At 37.8% G+C, this 21,742-nt stretch overlaps 1 protein-coding gene across 8 annotated transcripts in view; it reads left to right on the forward strand.

The window, feature by feature from the left end:
- Positions 1-21,742, forward strand: part of LOC106873756 (mechanosensitive cation channel TMEM63B) — an 84,905-nt gene that overhangs the window by 27,952 nt on the left and 35,211 nt on the right. For 4 of the 8 annotated variants that reach the window (XM_089353375.1, XM_089353370.1, XM_089353374.1 and 1 more), the window contains exons 2-4: positions 894-1,134; positions 7,606-7,688; positions 9,849-9,884. In XM_089353375.1, the coding sequence (XP_089209501.1) occupies positions 979-1,134; positions 7,606-7,688; positions 9,849-9,884 (275 nt within the window). In that variant the 5' untranslated portion in view covers positions 894-978. The remainder of the gene's footprint in view (positions 1-893; positions 1,135-7,605; positions 7,689-9,848; positions 9,885-21,742) is intronic. The other 4 variants (XM_089353372.1, XM_089353376.1, XM_089353373.1 and 1 more) reach the window with 1 other exon arrangement.

Genomic DNA, 21,742 nt, shown 5'->3' on the forward strand with positions numbered 1-21,742 from the left:
TTTTTTTACACTGGCCATAGTACATCATTCAAACCTTCTCAGATGAAAATGTCTGGAGTCATCTGTGGTTAACCATTTGTGGAACTACTTCTGAGGTGCTATTCCTTCTGCTGTCTGTAATGGTTCCTATTTGACTGGATATATTTGGTGCATATATTTTATGAATGCCGAAACTTTGTTTAATTAATAAACAAACAAAAAACACCTTTCGTGTTTACTTTAGATTCCTAGACAAAATCATTACGTTCGTTTTAATTTTTCTCTTTTGCAATTTCAATTAGTCTTCTCTTTTTTCATACTTCTTTTGTGGTGGTGGTGGTGGTGGGGGGGATATTTTTGTATTTTAAAATTCTCTTCATATATAGAGCTTTATTAAAAAGAAAACTTTTAACTTTAGGAGACTGATATATTACCGATTACAATAAAGCAACGTTCTGACTGTCTTCCATCAAATGATCAATAAGAAAATTTGATTACTTTTAGAATGCAAATGTAAAAACCATTGAGAAATATGTCAATAAGTCTTTATTAACAACATTGTATCTTGAAGTAAATCCATCTGTTAATAATAATTTTGTTATACAAGGTAGTGAGCTGGCGGAAACGTTAGCACACTGGGCAAAATGCTTAGCGGTATTTCATCTGTCCTTATATTCTGAGTTCAAATTCTGCTGAGGTTGACTTTGCCTTTCATCCTTTTGGGGTCGATAAATTAAGTACTAGTTATGTACTGGGATCGATCTAATCGACTGGCTCCCTCCCCAAAAATTTCGGGCCTTGTGCCTAGAATAGAAAAGAATATTTTTGTTATAACTCTGCATTAATCTCCCTCCTTGAACCATTGTATTTTTTATCTTTTAATGTTATCTTCATCAAAATATCCTGTGTTGCAGATATGTTTGAAGTGTGTGCCACATCATCCAGCTGTTGTTGTTGCCATTCTGCCAATCACGACCAAGAGAATAGCTTCTTATTACAATGGACTCTATTTCTCTCGCATCATCAAAGATCTACTCTCCTGTCTTTTCATCAAACGCCGAAATCTCTTGCAATACCCGGAACTCCTCCTTACCCAGAGGAAATGTATATGGTGGCATTCCTGTGAATTTATTGCTCAATGTTATTGGGTGGCTGGTGAGTCTTTCTTTTTGTATTTTACCTAAAATTTAGAATATTTCCCTTTATCTTTTGAATATCAACCAGTTCAAGTCTACGACAACTAAAGGATTTTTATTTCTTCAAATCTCCAGCTGTAGAAACCTTGCCAGATCAGATTGGAACCTGGTGCAGCCACTGGCTCCCCAGTGCTCAGTCAAACCATCCAACACATGCCAGCATGGAAAGCGGATGTTAAGCGATGATGATGGCACATACATACACAACGGGCTTCTTTCAGTTTCCGCCTACCAAATCCACTCATTGTAACAAGATACATATTACTGTCCACACATATTTGTGTCATCAGATAAAAATGTTGCCATCATTTATTATTTATTTCAGGCTACAATGATCATTTACTGTCATTAGTGTAACATTTCTGACCTTTCCTCTTCAATATCTTCATTGGCTTCGTTGAGTGATTGTGTGTGTGTGTGTGTGTGTGTGCGTGTGTGCGTGTGTGCGCGTGCGCGTGCGCGTGCGTGTGCGTGCGTGCGTGTGCGCGCTTGTGATGAATAATAAAGATAATCCTTTCTACTTTAGTCACAAGGCCTGAAATTTGATGGGGGAGGGCACTAGTTGATTACATTAACCCCTGTATTTAACTGGTATTTATTTCTTTATCCCAGAAAGGATTAAAGGGAAAGCCAGCCTCAGTAAAATTTAAACCCAGGGCTTAAAGGGCCAGAGGAAATGCCACTAAACATTTTATGCAGCATGGTTAGGATTCTGTTAGCTTGTGACCTTAATAATAATAATAATAATAATAATAATAATAATAATCCTTTCTACAGAAGGCACAAGGTTTGAAATTTGAGGAGAGGGAATGAGTCAATCATATCGACCCAGTGTTCAACTGGTATTTAATTTTATCGACCCCCAAAAGAATGAAAGGCAAAGTTGACCTCAGTGGAATTTGAACTCAGAATGCGACAGGTAAAATACTGCTAAGCATTTTGTCCGGCATTCTAACAACTCTGCCAGCTTACCACCTTAATAATAATAATAATAATAATGGCTTCAAATTTTGTCATGAAGCCAGCAATTTCAGACAGGGGGTAAGTCAACTGCATTGATTCCAGTGTCCAACTAGTACTTATTTTATTGACCCCGAAAGGATGAAAGGCAAAGTATATATATATTTCAAAATGTAACCACATGTGAATCATTGCCGTTTTTTTTTTTTTTTTTTTTTTTTTTTATCCTCCACCATCTTCCTTTTCTCTTGGACTTTCCTCTGACTCCTGCTTCTGAAGAAGAGCTTTGCTCGAAACATAAAACCAACTTTCTTTCCTTCCTTGAGTGTCTGCTAATACCTTACATGTACCACATCCTTGTGTTGTTTTTTTTTTTTTTTGATGTTTATTCTTTGTTTTTTAGGATTTAATATATATATATATATATATATATATATATATATATATATATATATATATCATCATCATCATCATCATCGTTTAACGTCTGCTTTCCATGCTAGCATGGGTTGGACGATTTAACTGAGGACTGGTGGACCAGAAGGCTACACCAGGCTCCAACCTGATCTAGCAGAGTTTCTACAGCTGGATGCCCTTCCTAACGCCAACCACTCCGAGAGTGTAGTGGGTGCTTTTACGTGTCACCGGCATGAGGCTCAGTCACGTGGTACTGACAACAGCCACACTCAAAATGGTGTTTTTTACGTGCCACTGGCACATGTGCCAGTAAGGCGACGCTGGTAATGATCACGCTCAAATGGTGGTATTTACATGCCACTAGCACAGAAGCTAGACAACTGCTCTGGCAATGATCACGCTTGGATGGTGCTGTTAGTGCTCCACTGGCACAGGTGCCGGTCATCGAATATGGTTAATATATATATATATATATATATATATATATATTTGTTTTGCAAGATTTTTGATGTGAAATCGTGTGTTGAAACAGATGTTGTTGTACTTGGGGCATGGTCATATTGCCAGTTTAGCCAATAAAAACACATGCACTGTATATTTGGTGTTAATTTGCTTCAGCTTTATATTACATTAATCTTAATCTTATTTCGGCCAGAGTTCTTTCGTCACACTTCTGTGACCTCATCAGTGGTCCTTTGTTTCCTTCTTATGTGTGTCTCACCTTGCTAACTATCAGCCATTTTGTATTTTGTATTCCTATTGTATGTGTCTACGCATGCGTGTCCTTCAATGTGTCTGTGTCTTTTGTAGATGCATGTGTGTGTATGGGGAGTGTCTGTATCACCTATATACTCTGTTAATACGTGTTCGTTTGTATTTGTTCTTATTTATTTATTTGTTCATGTTTTTTTTTTGTGTTTAATTAAATTTTGTTAACGTATGTAGTATTTAATTCCATTTGCTTATCTATGTATTGTATTATATTGTATTATATTTTGTTCATATTATTATTGGTTTATGGGTAACATGTCACATGTGGTTTGTTAGTGGTGTGTGTTAGTGTTCCATTCTAGTTTCCTATTCAGGCTAGGTTTCTCTTCTATTATGTGTGTAGCTTCAGTAATTTGTCTAAGTGCTGCATCACTGCTATGTGTAGATAAGATTTTAATTTCTATGTTGTTGATTGAGCCTCTATGTTCTTGCTCAGCATGCTGGTACAGAACTGATGAGTTCTTCCCTTCCTTAAGTTCCCTCCAATGTTCGTTTGCCTGCTCCCCTATGCTCCTTGCTGTTTTGCCTACATATGTCATTGTCTTATTTCTGCATCGTCCCTCTGTACATCTTATACTATAGACCACATTTCTGGTTTTGCAGTTCGTTTGTGGGCTAAATCTACATACGATACAGTTCCTATCAGTGCAGGGGGTTCTACTGAAAGGGATTTAATAGGGTTGCCTGGCCTTTCAAAAACCTTAATTCTTAGCTTAAGTTTGTCTAGGGCCCTTCTAAAGCGGTACGCCAGTTCACCTCTAGGGGTGGTGTCGACGAACATGACGCTCTGGTACTTGTGGCTATCGTACCATGAGCTTGCTTTCCCTATTTTCTTCTTAGTCCTTTCTAAAAAAAAAAAAGAAAAAAAGAAACACATGAACAAATAAATAAATAAGAACAAATACAAACGAACACGTATTAACAGAGAATATAGGTGATACAGACACTCCCCATACACACATGCACTTACAAAAGACACAGACACATTGAAGGACACGCATGCATAGACACATACAATAGGAATACAAAATACAAAATGGCTGATAGTTAGCAAGGTGAGACACACATAAGAAAGAAGGAAACAAAGGACCACTGATGAGGTCACAGAAGTGTGACGAAAGATCTCTGGCCGAAATAAGATTAAGATTAATGTAATATAAAGCTGAAGCAAATTAACACCAAATATACAGTGCGCGTGTTTTTATTGGCTAAACTGGCAATATGACCATCCCCAAGTACAACAACATATATATATATATATATATATATATATATATATATATATATATATTTAGTTGTACGTGTTTCTGGCCAAATGAACAGGACCAGTAACCGCTGAGTATCTTTGTTGGGTACACAGTGAAATAGCCTTCAGTAGATCTGAATTATTGATTAAGCCATTGATGAAATATTGGTAAAATATGATCTGAATTTTATTTAGTATTTGTCATGAACCGAGTTGTAACAGTTACAATTATCTGAGTCGTGGAAGCATAGACGAGTAGATGCTTATAACCATGATAATGATGGTAGTGTATGAATAGTTGTGGTTTTTGCCATTGTCAAAATTCATGAATGAAACCCACCTGCCATTGTACTTCCAAGAGAACTGCTATTCAGTCACCTGACCTGCTAGAAATATCAGCTAAATTCTTTCAAATCACACCCTACCATTTTAAAGGAGGCAATAGATAAACAAAAAGATGAGATGGTCATGGCTGGCTGGGACACCTATGATCATATATCTGTCCAGTTGGGGCTGACTTGGGGCTCAGCAACAACAACAATGATGATATGTTTTACTCATCTCCATGTTGAAAAGTAAAATAAACATAAAACCAACCAACCAAACAAACAAACAGACAAGAGAAGCCTAACTGAATCCATTTGACAATATTGTGATTAGATTCCATGAAACATTAATATCTTATCATAATTGATCTGATGGAAATTGACCTTTTGTTTATATGTTGATGGAAAGTGCTGGGTCTGTTGTTCACAACTTCTTTCATATACAACAATGAATTAGAACATTATTAACAAACAGGAGAGAATTTATAGCATTTTTCTTCTTTCTTTTTATATTTCTTTTATTTTTTCCCCAATGATTTTCATTGGTTGAAATTACCTGACCCTTGAGAAAGGGAAATGATTATTGTGGACCGCAATTATTATTGATTCACTACGATCCCCTTTGTGTGAAGTTGTATGACTTGGTGTTTGATTCATCATCATAAAGTTGTGAGTTCAATTCCCAAGGACATGGTGTGTCCTTGAGCAAGGCACTTTATTTCACGTTGCTCCAGTCCACTCGGCTGGCAAAAACAAGTTACACCTGTAATTCAAAGGGCCAACCTCGTCACACTCTATGTCATGCTGAATCTCCCTGAGAACTAAGGGGGTAATGTGTATCTGTGGAGTACTCAACCACTTGCATGTTAATTTCATGAACAGGCTATTCCGTTGATTGGATCAGCTGGAACCCTTGTTCTCATAACCGATGGAGTGCCAGTTATTTAGTTATGAGCCTCTTTATTTCTGTTGGGCAGAGGGAGGGGGTGGAGTGGACAAAATGATGGATGGGTGGGTAAGTGGGAAGTTTGCTTTGCTATTTAGGAGTAACCTGGTTGAATCCCACTGGGTGGCACCTTGGGCAAGCAACTTTTGCTGTAGTCATACATTGACCCAGACCATCATCATCATTAAAGTCCATCTTCTCTCCTAGCATGGGTTGGATGATGTAACAGGTTTTGACAAGCCTGAGGGCTGCATTGGCCTCCAATGTCAGCTTTGGCATGGTTTCTGCCCTTCCTAACACCAACCACTTTACAAAGTTACCTGGGTGCTTTCTTCATTGCATCAGCACTGGTGAGGTTGCCAAATAACTTACAATACAAGACCTTGGCAGAGTTTGGGTGTAGTATTGAGGGAAGGGGCTTTATGCCAGGTTGACACGATAAAGTATGAAAGAGGGGACAGGACAAGGTGTGTTGACCGGAATAGGTCTTTCATATGGAGACAGATGTGTGGAAGCCCATTTAATTACTGGATTGTACCAGTAATTAAAAGGGCCAGCATCACATATAATGTTCTTCACTTTTAAAGACAACAGTATCTCTAGCAGTTTATATGAGCACATAATGGGTTCTCATTGAGTTAAGGGGGCCTTAGTGACATAAAAGCAAATCACAAGAGAGCTGAGTGTGAGTGAGTTTTAATGACTCATTGCATATGGATGAGGAGAGCTGTGTGAAGAAGTGTCACACCTAAACAGTGGAGGGAACCTGTGGAAGAGGTAGGCCCAAGAAGACATGGGATGAGGTGGTGAAGCATGACCTTTGAATGTTGGGCCTCACAGAGGCAATGACAAGTGACTGAGACCTTTGGAGATATACTGTGTTTGAGAAGACCTGTTGAGTCAAATGAAATCGTTGTCATGGCTGATGCCAGTGCTGCCTAATGGCACCCGTGCCTGTGGCATGTAAACAGCACCATTCAAGCATGGTCGATGCCAGTGCCGCCTGACTGACACCTGTGTTAGTGGCATGTGAAAAGCATCATTCAAGCTTACTCAATGCCAGTGCTGGGCCCCCTTTTCTGTGGCACATAAAAAGCACCCACTACACTCTTGGAGTGGTTGGTCTTAAGAAGGGCATCCAGCTGTAGAAACCTTGCCAGATCAGATTGCAGCTTGGTGTACACCAACATTAGTTGTCAAACGATGGTGGGACACACACACACACACACACAAATATATATATATATATATATATATATATATATATATATATATATATATATACACACAACGGGCTTATTTCAGTTTCTGTCTACTAAATCCACTCACAAGGCTTTGGTCAGCCTGAGGCTATGGTAGAAGTACCACCAAAATACCTCAGTGGGACTGAACCCAGAACCATGTGGTTGAGAAGCAAGCTTCTTACCACAAAGCCACTCCTGCGCCTATGGATTGTGTAAAAATTTAAAATAATCTGTATGGTGTAGAATTATAACCAATTTATTGAACATAAATTTTAACATCAAAATCTTATATAGACTGCACCCCCCTCCCCCGGGCCATATGGACCCCGTTTGGGAACCACTACCGTAAAGGTTCCTCTTGGTAAACTAGAACAGCTCAGTTTTCCATTTACCATATAAATTGCAAATTGTGATTACAAGAATTGCTTTTTGATTTCCCAAAAGACTGGGTTTTTAATGAAATTTTAATAGAATTTTAATGAAATTTTAATGGGATTTATATTTGTTTCCTTTTTCACAGGTTCTCCTTTTACTTTTCTCACTTCTGCGAAGATTGGCCTGGGACTATGGCAGAATTGCACTGGTTAGTCGCAATGAAGACAAGTATGTGCAAATATTTCTTTAAACTCAGCACATTTTCGTTTCTTTTTTCTTTCTTTTTTAAGTTTTAAACTCTGTGTAAAAATTTTGTCCAGTTGCAGGTCGGAGCCCTAAAAATTGGTTAAGGAATAACTATTGGGCTAAGAATTTCACTTCAATTCCACTGCACAGCATCTTGAGTTAGTGTCTTCTGCCAGAGACTTGTGTTGACCAAAGTCTTGTAAAGAAACTGAGTAAATGGAAATCGTGCGGAATCCTGGTGATTGGTTTCTGCTCTGACTGAACAGAGCTCTTTCTCATGAAGAATATTCCAGTTGTGGCGATTCCATCTTTGTTCTACTGTAGTGTATCTGGGACTATACTATCCTGTCTCCTTCCTTTATTAAGAAGGTAGGGTGTTGAGAACCTGGCTGCTATTTTTAGCAATTTAAAGGGTTGTATAGAGACTCCCTTGTTAGCTTGACATTAATAAGTCATCTGATAGTCTGGAGAGGTGTGGTTTCTGGTTCCTATAAAACTGATTGAGCAAATTACTCTATATTCCTCTCTCCACATTCTGAATTCAGATGAAATTCAGGTCCATTTTGCCTTCCATCCTGTCAAAGTTGGTAAAATATGTAGCTGCTTGATAAAGATAATAGTACAGGGGTGCGGAGTCAAAGAAATTGAGTATACTTAGGATATTGGTGCTGCAGCATGGCCACAGTCAGCTGACTGAAACTTGTTAAAATATGTAAAAGAATGGTCTTTGATTCCGTTTATGACTGAGTGAGGTTGTAGTACAAAGAGGGAAGTGGGGCTTTATGCAGGGTGTTAAGAGGGACAAGTACACGTGTGTTGCTATAGAGATACATGGCTGCTCTGTATTATATAACGGTGGGTGGGAGCAGTTGGAAAGAGGGAAAAGAGGGTGGTGATAGGGTACAAGAAGGTTAGTCATGAAGGAGAATATAGAGAGTGGATCAGGAGTGGAGGAAAGTGTCGGTTATAAGAATGTGATGGGAGAGTAATGGATGGGGTGGAGTCGTCATCATCATCATCATCGTTTAACGTCTGCTTTCCATGCTAGCATGGGTTGGACAATTTGACTGAGGACTGGCGAGCCAGATGGCTACACCAGGCTCCAATTTGATTTGGCAGAGTTTCTACAGCTGGATACCCTTCCTTACGCCAACCACTCCGAGAGTGTAGTGGGTGCTTTTACATGCCACCGGCACGAAGGCCAGTCAGGCGGTACTGGCAACGGCCACGCTCAAAATGGTGTATTTTACGTGCCACCTGCACAGGAGCCAGTCCAGCGGTACTGGCAACGATCTCGCTCGAATGACTTTTCATGTGCCACCGGCACAAGTGCCAGGAAGGCGACACTGGTAATGATCAGGCTTGATCGGTGGTGCCATCACGATTTAAAAGTGGATGATGTGTGGTTGATGCAAAATATCAGTATTGAAGGATGTGGGTAATGTGTGAGAGAGAGAGTGAGGGAGATGGAAGTGGCTCAGAACTCTCTTGGTCAGAAAGTAGGGGGCTGATGTGCAAAATGTAAGAATGAGGAAGAGATGTACAGTGACAGAAATGGAGGTCAGAGATACCTCAGGGTGGTGGATGAAATGTGGGGAATGCTCGAGGGTCAGATTGGGGATAGGGGAAGGGCCCAGCATGTACATCAATAAAGTATTTTAGGACCTTTTTTTACAATAACAATCGGGTCTTCTTGAGCACAGTGAATCACCATTTATCTTGGTCTCTGTATGTAAAATGAAGACACAAGTCAATTTTTGGCACAAACCCTATCTGTTTGCTCACCAGATGTCTATTATAAACGTGGCTTTTTTTTATCTGTTTATATAATCTATCTTTTAGTTGTTGTATTTTCATTATTTCTTTGTTTGCCATATATTTATTTACATATTTTAAAAATTTATATATTTTATTTCTCTCAATGTTATTGTTTCTTTTTATTTGATTTCAAAGTTTCAATATTTTGTTTTTTTTTTTCTTTGAAATTTATAAACAATTTTATTTAAAAGAATTTTGTTAATTTTTGTGTAATTCCAATGAAAATATGATTTAAATTTATTCCATATTTTTACTTATTTCATTTTTGTTTTAATTTTTCTTTATTTTTTTGGTTTCTTTTTTCTTTTTGTTTTTCTTCTTTAGTGAACCCGAGACTGAAACAGCAAATACATATAATGTGTATGTTTTTTTGTTTTGTTTAATTCCTTCAAGCGGGCTTCATTCAGGCTGCTACTACTAACACTACTACTAATAGTAATACTGCAACTAATACCTATACTACTACTACTACTACTACTACTACTACTACTACTGCTGCTGCTGCACTTTCTTGGTCTTCTCACTTCTTCATGGTTCTTGTGGTGCCTTTTATCTTCCTTCCAAATGTCCTTCAAACAAATCCCTCTAATAATCTCCTCCACTTCCGTATACCTTTACCGTCACTGTCTGACCTTCCCCTTGTTTTATAAACTCTACTACATCACTTAATGTAATTCTTTTACTGTGGCCATGCTGGAGCACTGACTTTAATTGATGATATTAATTCCCATGTCTGTCTATTATTTTATTAACCTTGTGAAGACAAATTTCAAATTCAACTTTGGTGTAAAGGAACAGAGCCAAATATCACAAACAGACCAATTCTGCATCCCACGTTTCTATACATATGTGAGGCATACATACTCCTGAAGTTGAAGAAAACACAAGTCCTGTGTGAAACCCGAGGCATCAGAGTAACTACTGTAGTGTTTTCAGTTTCAAAATTACACACACACGCACACACACACGGGAGTTTGAAGGAATATATTATGCAAGTGGATACCATATTAGCTCTCAGTTATGTTCCAGTTAACAGTTAACCACAGCAGTCAGTATCTAACATTTGTGACTATATTATTTACACTTGATGGATATTTGTCCTCATCTTGTTTGTTGTTAACACAACGTTTCAGCTGATATACCTTCCAGCCTTCATCAGGTGTCTTGGGGTAATTTCGAACCTGGGTTCTCATTCCTAAGGTATCTTTCGATATTATTATTATTATTATTCAGATCACTGCTTGGAATCAAACTCAGAATCTTGGGGTTAGTAGCCCACACTCTTAACCACTACGCCATATGCCCGTGGGCATATGGCATAGTGGTTACCTGAATAATAATAATAATAGCAACATCGAAAAATACTCCTGTCAGACCATCCAATCCATTGACAACAGACATTAAATGATGATGATGATGGCATTGAATGGCTGTGGATTCCCACTGGAGTAAAAAAGAAATCAAGAGATTCCATAGGACAAAAATGGTTGAGAACCACTACACTGGTCTGAGACTCTGCTACATGTCCATAAAACCTGTCCTTTCACCTTCTCTCTAACTCATTAAATATGCAATTCGGTTTCCATTCCTGAGAATATTTGGTATATAGGTTTTTTTTGCTTTTTTGCATCATCTGTCTTCAAATCCTGCCAAGGTTGACTTTATCTTTCATCCTTTGAGGGTCAGTTAAATAAAGTACTAGTCAAATGCTGGGGTTGATCCTGCGACCCAAATAACATTCATACATCCATTGCAAATACACGTAGCTTTTATTCTTAAAACTGCTTTTTTCTTTTAAATCCTCTCCTTGAAACACAAATATGTCAAAATCAAAGGGAGTAACCATCATCATAATTATTATTATTATTATTATTATTATTATTATTATTATTATTATTATTATTATTATTATTATTATTATTATTATTATTATTCATTTAAGGCTGCAAGCTGGCAGAATCGTTAGTGTGTTGGATGAAATGCTTAGCGGTATTTCGCCCGTTGCTACGTTCTGAGTTCAAATTCCACCGAGGTCGACTTTGCCTTTTATCCTTTCAAGATTGATAAAATAAGTACCAGTTGAACACTGGGGTCGATGTAATCGACTCATCCTCTCCCTTCAAAAGCTGCTGCCCCTGTGGCAAAATTTGAAACCATTATTATTATTATTATTATTATTATTATTATTATTATAGTGGTTATTTGAATTATTAGAGCTTTAGGCAAAATGCCTTGTATTTCTTCCAGCTCTTTACCTTCTGTGATGAAATCCCATGAAAAGTAACTTTGCTTTCATGCATCTGGGGCCCAATGAAACTCTATAGCAGTCATACACTGGAGTTGATGTGACTCATGCTCTCCCCTCAAAAATGTATGGCCTTGTGCCTAAATTAGAATCGATTATCATCACATATAGGTTTCTATATCACCACAACCCTTTTTTACTGATCTTATACAATTATTACTGATACAGGTTTCCATATTTCCAATTTAACATCAAAACCTTTTCATCACTTTTCCCATGCCACTCCTTGTATTCGATAACATCATCACATCATAATAACTCATTTCTACAGCTGTCCTCTTCTTATTCATCATCTCAATCAGTTTTCCCATATCTATTCGTTTATTTCGATCTACTCGGCTCACTTATTGGTTTTCGTAACAAACTTGTTTTAACTAAGCGGTTGTCTCTTTTTTCCTGTTCTCTGTTTAGTCACCATTGTTACGGTTGTCACTGCTGTATGAATTAATTTGTCACAATACTGTCGTTGATATTACCACCATTCATCTCTTCCACCACCACCACCGGCTCTCTGTCCCTTTACAACCTTTCTATCACTGTCTCCTTATCACTCTCTTTCCCATATCTATCTTCGGTCACACACATACACACACAATCAGTCGGTCATTCATGTACAGTGATACGCCCACACAATCATACCTTCTACATAATCACTTTGACTCACACACACACAAACACACACACACACACACACGGACTGGCAGAAATGTTAGTGTTGAATAAATGCCTGGTAGTATTTCTTTCAACTCTTTAGGTTCTGAGTTCCGACCCCATCTAGGCCAACTTTGCATTTCATCCCTGTGGGGCTGATAAAATTAAGCACCAGTTAAATTACTCAGGATATCAAGGTAATCAACTAACCCACCATCCCAAAACTGCTGGCTTTGTACTTAACCTTAGAAGTACCAACTGAACACCGGGGGTCAATGTAACCAACTCATCCACTCTCCACCAAAATTGCTGCCCTTGTGGAAAAAAGCACCATCCGAGCGTGGTCATTGCCAGTGCCGACTGGCTGGTCCCATGCCGGTGGCATGTAAAAAAAGCACTTAGTGTATCTTACACACTCACACACACACACACACACACTCACACACTCACACACACACACACACACACACACACACACACACACACACACACACACACACACACACACAGTGCTAGAAATACATGGATCCATGCAATATATCAATGGTGTTGTTTAACCCCAGGCAAGGTGTGACTGAGCTGACCTATGACCGAAGCAGTTAGTCCTAATCATCTTGGCTTCCTTCTCTCTTGTGTTGTATATCTAGGACTACATTAGTCAGTGTGTCATTTTTTGGAAGTGAGAGGATACAATTTGAGGATAGTTTGGGTGTTATTTCATGCAGATTGAGTGATCATTGTGAGGCTTCTCTCTGGGTCCATGTGTATAATACATTGGTATACTCTTTTACTCTTTTACTTGTTTCAGTCATTTGATTGCAGCCATGCTGGAGCATCGCCTTTAGTCGAGCAAAGCGACCCCAGGATTTATCCTTTGGAAGCCTAGTACTTATTCTATCGGTCTCTTTCTGCCGAACCACTAAGTTACGGGGACGTAAACACACCACCATCGGTTGTCAAGCGACGATGGGGGGACAAACCCAGACACACAAACACACATACACATATATATATATATATATATATATATATGTATATACATATATACGACGGGCTTCTTTCAGTTTCCGTCTACCAAATCCACTCACAAGGCTTTGGTCGGCCCGAGGCTATAGTAGAAGACACTTGCCCAAGGTGCCATGCAGTGGGACTGAACCCAGAACCATGTGGTTGGTAAGCAAGCTACTTACCACACAGCCACTCCTGCACCTTTAAAAAAAAATTCCTCCAGATTACCTTCATTTTCCATGTCAAAAAAAGAAAAATAGTGTTTAATAATAATATAATATAATATGTGTTTAATAATTTTTCAGACTGTGAACCTCATCATTAAAAATGAAACCTTTTTCAGTGTTTGTGCCACTGCAAAGAGTGGTGAGCTGGCAGAATCATTAGCACGCCAGGCAAAATGCTTAACATCATTCCATCCGACTTTACGTTTGGAGTTCAAATACCACTGAGGTTGACTTAGCCTTTTATCCTTTCGGAGTCAATAAAATAAATACCATTTAAATACTAGGGTTGATGTAATCAATTCACCCCACCTCAAACTGCTGGTCTTGTGCCAAAATTTGAAACCAATATTGACATCAGCTCTGTTTTGGTTTCCATTTTGTCATCTTATTCTTGGTTACATACATAGTAACGGGTTGCATTCGAGTATTTTGTTTCTAAAGTAAACGTTAACAATTCTCTTAGACACAGCCAACTTTCTCTGGTTCTTTTGTCCATCCCTTTTGAACATGCTCATATCCAGAGCCATTGATTTATCGGTTCAGTGATATCTGATTGTGGTTTGACATTAAACTGACTGATATGTCATAAAGATGTAAATATTTAAAAATTAATCTCATCTTTGAAGATGTTAATAACTTAATCAGAATCTGATTAACAATAACCCATCTCAGATATTTAGGTATTTAATTAATGGTTCAGCATTTTTGTTACCAACCTGCCTAAGATTGTTCCTCAGTTCTGTAATGCAAACTTTTGGTTTAACCCTTTAACATTCATATTATCATGTCAAAAGTGAAGCTTATTTATCCATATTTTGAATTAATCATGCATTCTCATAGCTTCAAGATTTTGATGATGTGGTCGTCTGTTTTTAGAATGACATTGTAGGATTGGTGTGAGAGGCCAGATCTGGTCAACATAAACAGACCATACCTGGCCCAAACAATCTACCTGTTTTAAGTGCTAAAAGGTTAAAGTGATCTAGATTAAACCTTTCATCAAAATTTGTTAATTCTAAACACCAGCTTAAAGATGACAGTTATTTCATTAAATTCTTTATTAATTTAGAAATTAACTGAAACAAAGGTGATGTATATTTATAGAAACACAATATAACGATGTTATTTTACTAAATTTTTTATTTTAAGAATTAATTGAAATAAAGGTAATTTACATCAACAGAAATATGGTAACAAAAGGGTAAATTCTCTTAAAATTTCCTGACAGTGTCATCTTTCTAACATTCCATATTTGGAGAAAAAGGTGACTTCAGTTAATTAACTCTTTTACATAACAAACATTATACCGCTGTTGATTGAAATAACAAATTGATTTATTTACAACCTTTTATTGTTAAGCTCTAGGTTAATCTTGATTCAACAAATCTATAATCAGCTGTTCAAGCTGTGACCATCTCATCTTTTATTCAGACACAGTGTAGCTAGGACTATAATATTCAATGTGTTCTTTTTCTATGTATATAAGTAGGGTGTAAAAGGGAGGATTTTGTTGCTATTTCTAGCAGGTTGAACAGTTAGGAAGATGCTCCTCGTTAGCTGTCTTGCATCAGTGACTCTCTATAATACTAATTATTACCTCCATCATAGCAAAGGCGGAGTTATTGTTTTCAGTCGTGTTTGCTTGTTTGTCCGTGGACAAGATATCCCAAGAACCACTGGATGGATTCGGATGAAACTTTCAGAGATGTTTGTCTTCGTGACTGGCACGAACTGATTAGATTTGAGGGTTAATCCAGTACAGGACAAGGATTCTGGTTTATTTTTCCTGTTTTGTTACTTAATTTTTGAGAGCGGTCGGGTTCGTTCTTAGTATTCTCATTTATGAGAGCAGTTGAGTTTATTTAAAAATCATCTCTGGCTAATCGTTGAGAGGACGTTGGTGTTGCCTTGGCAGAGGTTTGCGCTCTCTCAGTGCTCTTGTTGTAATTATTTCTTTCATTACTGGATTATGAGGAAAAATATTTCTGGCATCATCCTTCTAGGAGTACATTATCAAATAAGGTTACCTTCACTTTTTAAGTTAGAAAGTTATGTGGGTGAGTTGGGTGCTATTTCTAACAGATTAAGCAACCATTTAAATGCTTCCTTGTTGTCTCGACTATATTTTTTTGATCTCTAATGTAGGCTGAAGGCTACAACTTTTGGCGGGAATGGCTGTTTGTATCAATACTCAATACTTGATTGGTATTTATCTAATCAACCTTGGAGATTGATAAAGCAAAGCCAGACAGAGTAATATTGGGAATCTAAAAAGAATCAATTAAATATACAGTTATATTGTTGCTCTACCGATTCTGTCAAGATTTCTACTGAATCTTGTATCTCCTTTAGTTTTTCTTTTATTCTTTTATTTGTTTGTCATTTTACTGCGGCCATGCTGGAGCACTGCCTTTAGTCAATCAAACCGACCCTAGGACTTATTCTTTGTAAGCCTAGTACTTTTCTATCACTCGTTTGCCAAACTGCTAAGTTAAGGGGATGTAAACACACCAGCATCAGTTGTCAAGCGATGTTCAAGTGATGTTGGGGGGGGGGGATAAACACATACACGGGCTTCTTTCAGTTTCCGTCTACCAAATCCACTCATAAGGCTTTGGTCAGTCCAAGGCTATAGTAGAAGACACTTGCCCAAGGTGCCACGCAGTGGGACTGAACCCAGAACCATGTGGTTGGTTATAAAATTTTTTTAATTTCTCACAAAGTAATGAAAGTTTGATAAAAATAAATCTAAAATGTGTTTGCATTTGTCCTTCACGACTGCTTGACAACTGGTGTTGGTTTGTTTATGTCCTTGTGGCCTAGCATTTCAGCAAAAGAGACTGGTAGAAAAAACATCGGACTGAAAATAAATCTTGGAATTGATTTGCTGGACTAAACCCTTCAGGGTGGTGCCCCAGCATGGCCATAGTCCAATGACTGAAACAAGTACAAGATAAAAGAAAATGGTTGTTCTGCTTGTTTCTATGAATGTTAACCTCTAAAACTATGGAAGGAAATTGAAAATAGAACTGGAATGTTTAACCCAATGAAATAATATTTACAAAGATCGATAAGGCGCAGGAGTAGCTGTGTGGTAAGTAGCTTGCTTACCAACCACATGGTTCCGGGTTCAGTCCCACTGCGTGGCACCTTGGGCAAGTGTCTTCTACTATAGCCTTGGGCCGATCAAAGCCTTGTGAGTGGATTTAGTAGATGGAAACTGAAAGAAGCCCGTCGTATATATGTATATATATATATATATGTGTGTCTGTGTTTGTGTGTCTGTGTTTGTCCTCCCCAGCATTGCTTTACAACCTATGGTGGTGTGTTTACATCCCCATAACTTAGCGGTTCAGCAAAAAAGACCGATAGAATAAGTACTAGGCTTACAAAGAATAAGTCCTGGGATCGATTTTCTTGACTAAAGGCAGTGCTCCAGCATGGCCGCAGTCAAATGACTGAAACAAGTAAATGAGTAAAAGAGTATATCTATATCTATGCATCAAAATAGAATCAACAACTTCTTATAAAATGTTCAATTTCCACAGGTCCTTGTTGCTAAAAATACTTGGCACAGATAAATTTTGAAAGAAATTACATTCTGATCTTTTGTCCTACATTTTTAACCTGATTACTAACAAAATGACTGTCAGTTATCCCCCCGCCCCGTTTCCCTGTCCTTCTTTTCCTCTTTCTTTCAAAAATAAATCAAAGTTTAAAAAATACCAAGCATGCCGAAGAATACAGTCTCCTGAACCATTCCTATAAACCACCTTGACACAGCATTGTCTGCACTCAGTTGAGTTGGCACCACATCGTTTCGAAAATAACTTGATGCTAATTTCGGTTAATCAATAGTGTTTCATTATTGAGTTGAGGTTGTGACTTGGCAGAAGTAGCAAAGTGCAGCACTGCATTGTCACTCTCTCTCCAAATACCACGAAGTATCTGATTTCATTCTTGTACATTCTAAGTCCAGGTTCTTCTGTTGGGGGTTGGTAAACATAATCACGGCTATCAGTAAAACACTATGAGAAATTAAATCTTTTGACTCTTCCCTTCCATTTACAGTTGGACCTGCTAGAAGTAGCAGCTATCAGCCCAAGCCGTACAGTTTTAAAAAGAAGTTACATTGAATAACGTGACACACAGACAGACACAATGTTCATAGTTGGAATAGCTTTAATTATAAATCTTTTCAACCATGGTTGACTGGTTCTAGGTGACATTATTTGCATGCAGCCATTTGTAAAATAAAATCAGTTGTCTGATATTTTGTGAAATTAGTGACGTGGCTGAAACCTGAGAGAATCCAACAAAATATTATAAAGTCATTAGGATTTGCTTTTCTCTGTTCTGAGTTTGAATTCTTTTGGGGTTGACATTTTTGTTTCTTCCAGAATTAGTAATACAATAAAATAGTGGAATGGTTCTTGTTGGTTTATTGAAGTGCCTCTGTCTTCTCCCATCCTTTCCTTTGAGTTTCTTTGTAAAGGATAAATTATGATGATGCTTGTAACCTAATACAGTAACACATTTTATCGGAGGTTCTTTGCTCCATCATGGCCAACTCGAGACTATGAAATACAATAACAACAACAACAACATCTCTTATCCAACTCTGAAAGTTTAACCTTTTAATTCCAACTCACTTAAAATCAGGGTACAGAACTGTCAGGTTTAAAGTTTTCACATTTAAATTAAAACTATTATAATTTTATGTAAAAACATTTTTAGTATTTTCCAAAACCAGTTGGTTGAATAATAGATACTTTTGAGGAATTCCAACCATGTTTCGTGGTTCGCTACTTCAACAGCTCCTTTATAGGATCCATCATCAGGAGACATTGTCATATAATAAACATTGTATTTTGTTGATTAAATACGAAGAAAATAATAATTAAGCAGTGATGTACTGATTGGTTTACCGTTATTTGCACTCCATTCGTTACAATGATAAGGGTTCCAGTTGTTCCGATCACCAGAACAGTCTGCTCGTGAAATTAATATACAAGTGGCTGAGCATTCCACAGACATGTGTGCCCTTAATGTAGTTCCCAGGGAAAGTCAGCACCACACAGAATGTGACAAAGCTGGCCCCTTTGTAATTACAGGTACTACCCATTTTTGGCAGCTGAATGGACTGATTGGCACACACACACACACACACACATAAAAGATTCTAATTTCTTCCTAAGGCGGAAGTATTGTTTCAAGTCATGTTTGTTTGTTTGTCCATGGTCAAGATATCTCAAGAACCACTGGATGGATTCAGATGAAACTTTCAGGGATGCTTGGCCTTGTGACTGGCACAAACTGATTAGATTTTGGAATCGATCTGGTACCAGACGAGGATTCCAGATTATTTTTCCTATCATTTCACTGAATTTTTGAGAGCAGTCGGATTCGTTTTTAGTATTCTCATTTATGAGAGCAGTCGAATTTATTTCAAATATTCTCCCTTTAAAAATCATCTCTGGCTAATCATTAAGGGGACATTGGTGTTGCCTTGGCGGAGGTTTGCACTCTCTGAGTGCTCTTGTTATTATTGTTTTATATGAAATGGTAAATTGGCAGAATCATGCCAGACAATATGCTGAGAAGCATTTCATTCAGCTTTACATTCTGAGTTTAAGTTCCACTGAGGTTGGCTCTGCCTTTCAACCTTTTGGAGTCAATGAAATAAATACCAGTTGAGCGCTGGGCCCTATCTAATCAAATAACTTTCTTCTCCAAAAATTTCAGGCTTTTGTCTAAAATAGAAAAGATTATTATTATTGTTACGTATGTTAATCCCTCAAATATAAAGTAGGTCATCATTTGTTTAATTAACAACTAACATTCATGTTTAATCATGTGCATGCTGAGCAAATGTCTTCTTTGCTCGTTATTTGTTTATCAATCAATCAAAACTAATGAAGCATTACTGTTCTGTTTGTCATGTTCTGTTTCTCAAATCAATTGTAGATTTTGTCATTTATTTGTCTGATTGATAGAGCAAGGTGAGGTGTGGAACATTACTTTGAGATATTCAAAGATATTAGCAGCTTCCTCCCAAAAACTTGTGCGGCGACAGATCTGTAGAAATGGCAACTTATTAAAGATAGTACTCCAGCATGGCCACAGTCCAATAACTGAAGAGAAGTGTTTTAGCTATGATGAGAAATAACTGCTCATTAGAGACAAATGATTGTTGTCTTAATTAGAACAAAGCTCAGAAACGTTGAGCTGCTGCTGACTAGTAAAATCAAAGAGAAATCCTCACCATTATAATTTAATGTCCATGTTCCAAGTTGACATGGGTAAAATGGTTTGTTAGGATCTGGTCAGTCCAAAAACTCCATTGTGCTCCAATATCTGCCTTGGCCATAGTTTCTATGTCCAGATGTCCTTCCTAATGTCAGCCACTTTACAGAGTGTAAACAGGGTGGTGGGGGTCACTATGCAGCTCACAAGACTTCAACTGAGTAGAACTACAACTGAGTAGAACTCTCAGACTGGGAGGTGAATTTATGCTAATGAGATAAAGGGTTAAAGTATGAAAGAAGGGGCTAGAACAGAACGGGTTTCTTGCTACATGGCCACATACATTATAGAAGAGGGGTGGGAGTGGATGGAGCTGGAGTAGGACAAAGTGATAAAATAGGGGTGATGAGTAGAAGTGAGGGGGTGGAGAAGAACAAGAGGAAGTGTGGATGGGTAGAGGTTGAAAGAGTGTATGAGAGAGTGAGGGATGGTTAGAGATGGGAAATGGGTGAGAGGGTGTGTGAATACAATGAAGAATTGATGCTGAGGGATGGTATGAAGAGGAGAGTAGGTGATGTCTGTAGGAATTAAGGGTGGAGGGGTTATATAATGAATGGTGGATAAGGGGTGGAGGGTGACTAATGATATATATGAGGTGGGGGAGAGTAGGAGATGACTGACAGTGCAGAAAAAGGTGGAGATGAAAAGCAACAGAATAGTAATAATAGTTGAATAGATAGAGAAAGGATGAGAGAGAGAGAGAGAGAGAGATGTGTGGTTGACAATGATCAATGTAAAAAGTAGGTGGAGAGGACAATATTAAGAAAGATGGGTAATCAGTAAAATGGTTCCAGGTAGTAAGAAGAATAAGTGGAATCAAGAAGAAGCTGGTGAAGAGTGCAGTTCTATTTAATGGAAAGAAATTTCCAAGGAATTTACTTATCAAATTAATTGATATTTTAAAGACTGTTATTGATTTCTGTACATAGAAGTAATTTAATAAGAGAGGGGATAGGAAATTAGGTGATGTTTATCTCTTTCTTTATGTAAGTGAAACCACACATTTGCAACTAAGGATCAAATTGTGTTTAAGACTCAAGACTCTACCCAGATTAATCTGGGTCAAGTTAAAGTTGGCCTTTAAATATGGATGTAGTGAGCTTACCATTTACTTTCTTTAAAGTATAGAGGAAGGGACAGAAACAGGTTTGTAACTGTAATCTCTCAACTTCTCACACAGTCATTCCCCCCCCCCCCCCACACCTTTTCTACTAAATTCCTACTCAGTCAAGCAGTCTCTAAGCCTTGTGAATTACATGATAACTTTACTAGTGCCAGCGCATAAAAAAAAATAAAGTAAAAAGGCACCCAGTTCACTATGTAAAGTGGTTGGTATGAGGAAGGACCCCCAACTGCAGGCATCTAGCCAATGCAGATATTGAAGAGTGACTCAGTCTTCCAATTCATCAGATCCTATTGAAGCGTGCGATCCACAACAGCATGAAAGACGGGCATTCAGTGATGATGATGATGATGATGACATTTAGTTCGTTTCCATCAGTTTGTTGCTCATCTTCTCTGGATACCTGTCTAAATGTCTATCAACTCATCTCTCTCTCTCACCCTCTCTCTTTCTCCCTTTTTCTCCCTCTCTTTCTCTCTCTCTCTCTCTCTTTATATTTAAGGTTCTACCTTCCTTAGTATTTGCCTGTCTCATTTTCCCTGGTTTACCAATGAATAATCTATGTTTGTATATATAAATATATGTAAATATGGCAGTG

This window comes from Octopus bimaculoides, chromosome 6 (assembly GCF_046866305.1).
Source record: "Octopus bimaculoides isolate indiv1 chromosome 6, ASM4686630v1, whole genome shotgun sequence".
Taxonomy (NCBI): Eukaryota; Metazoa; Mollusca; class Cephalopoda; order Octopoda; family Octopodidae; genus Octopus; species Octopus bimaculoides.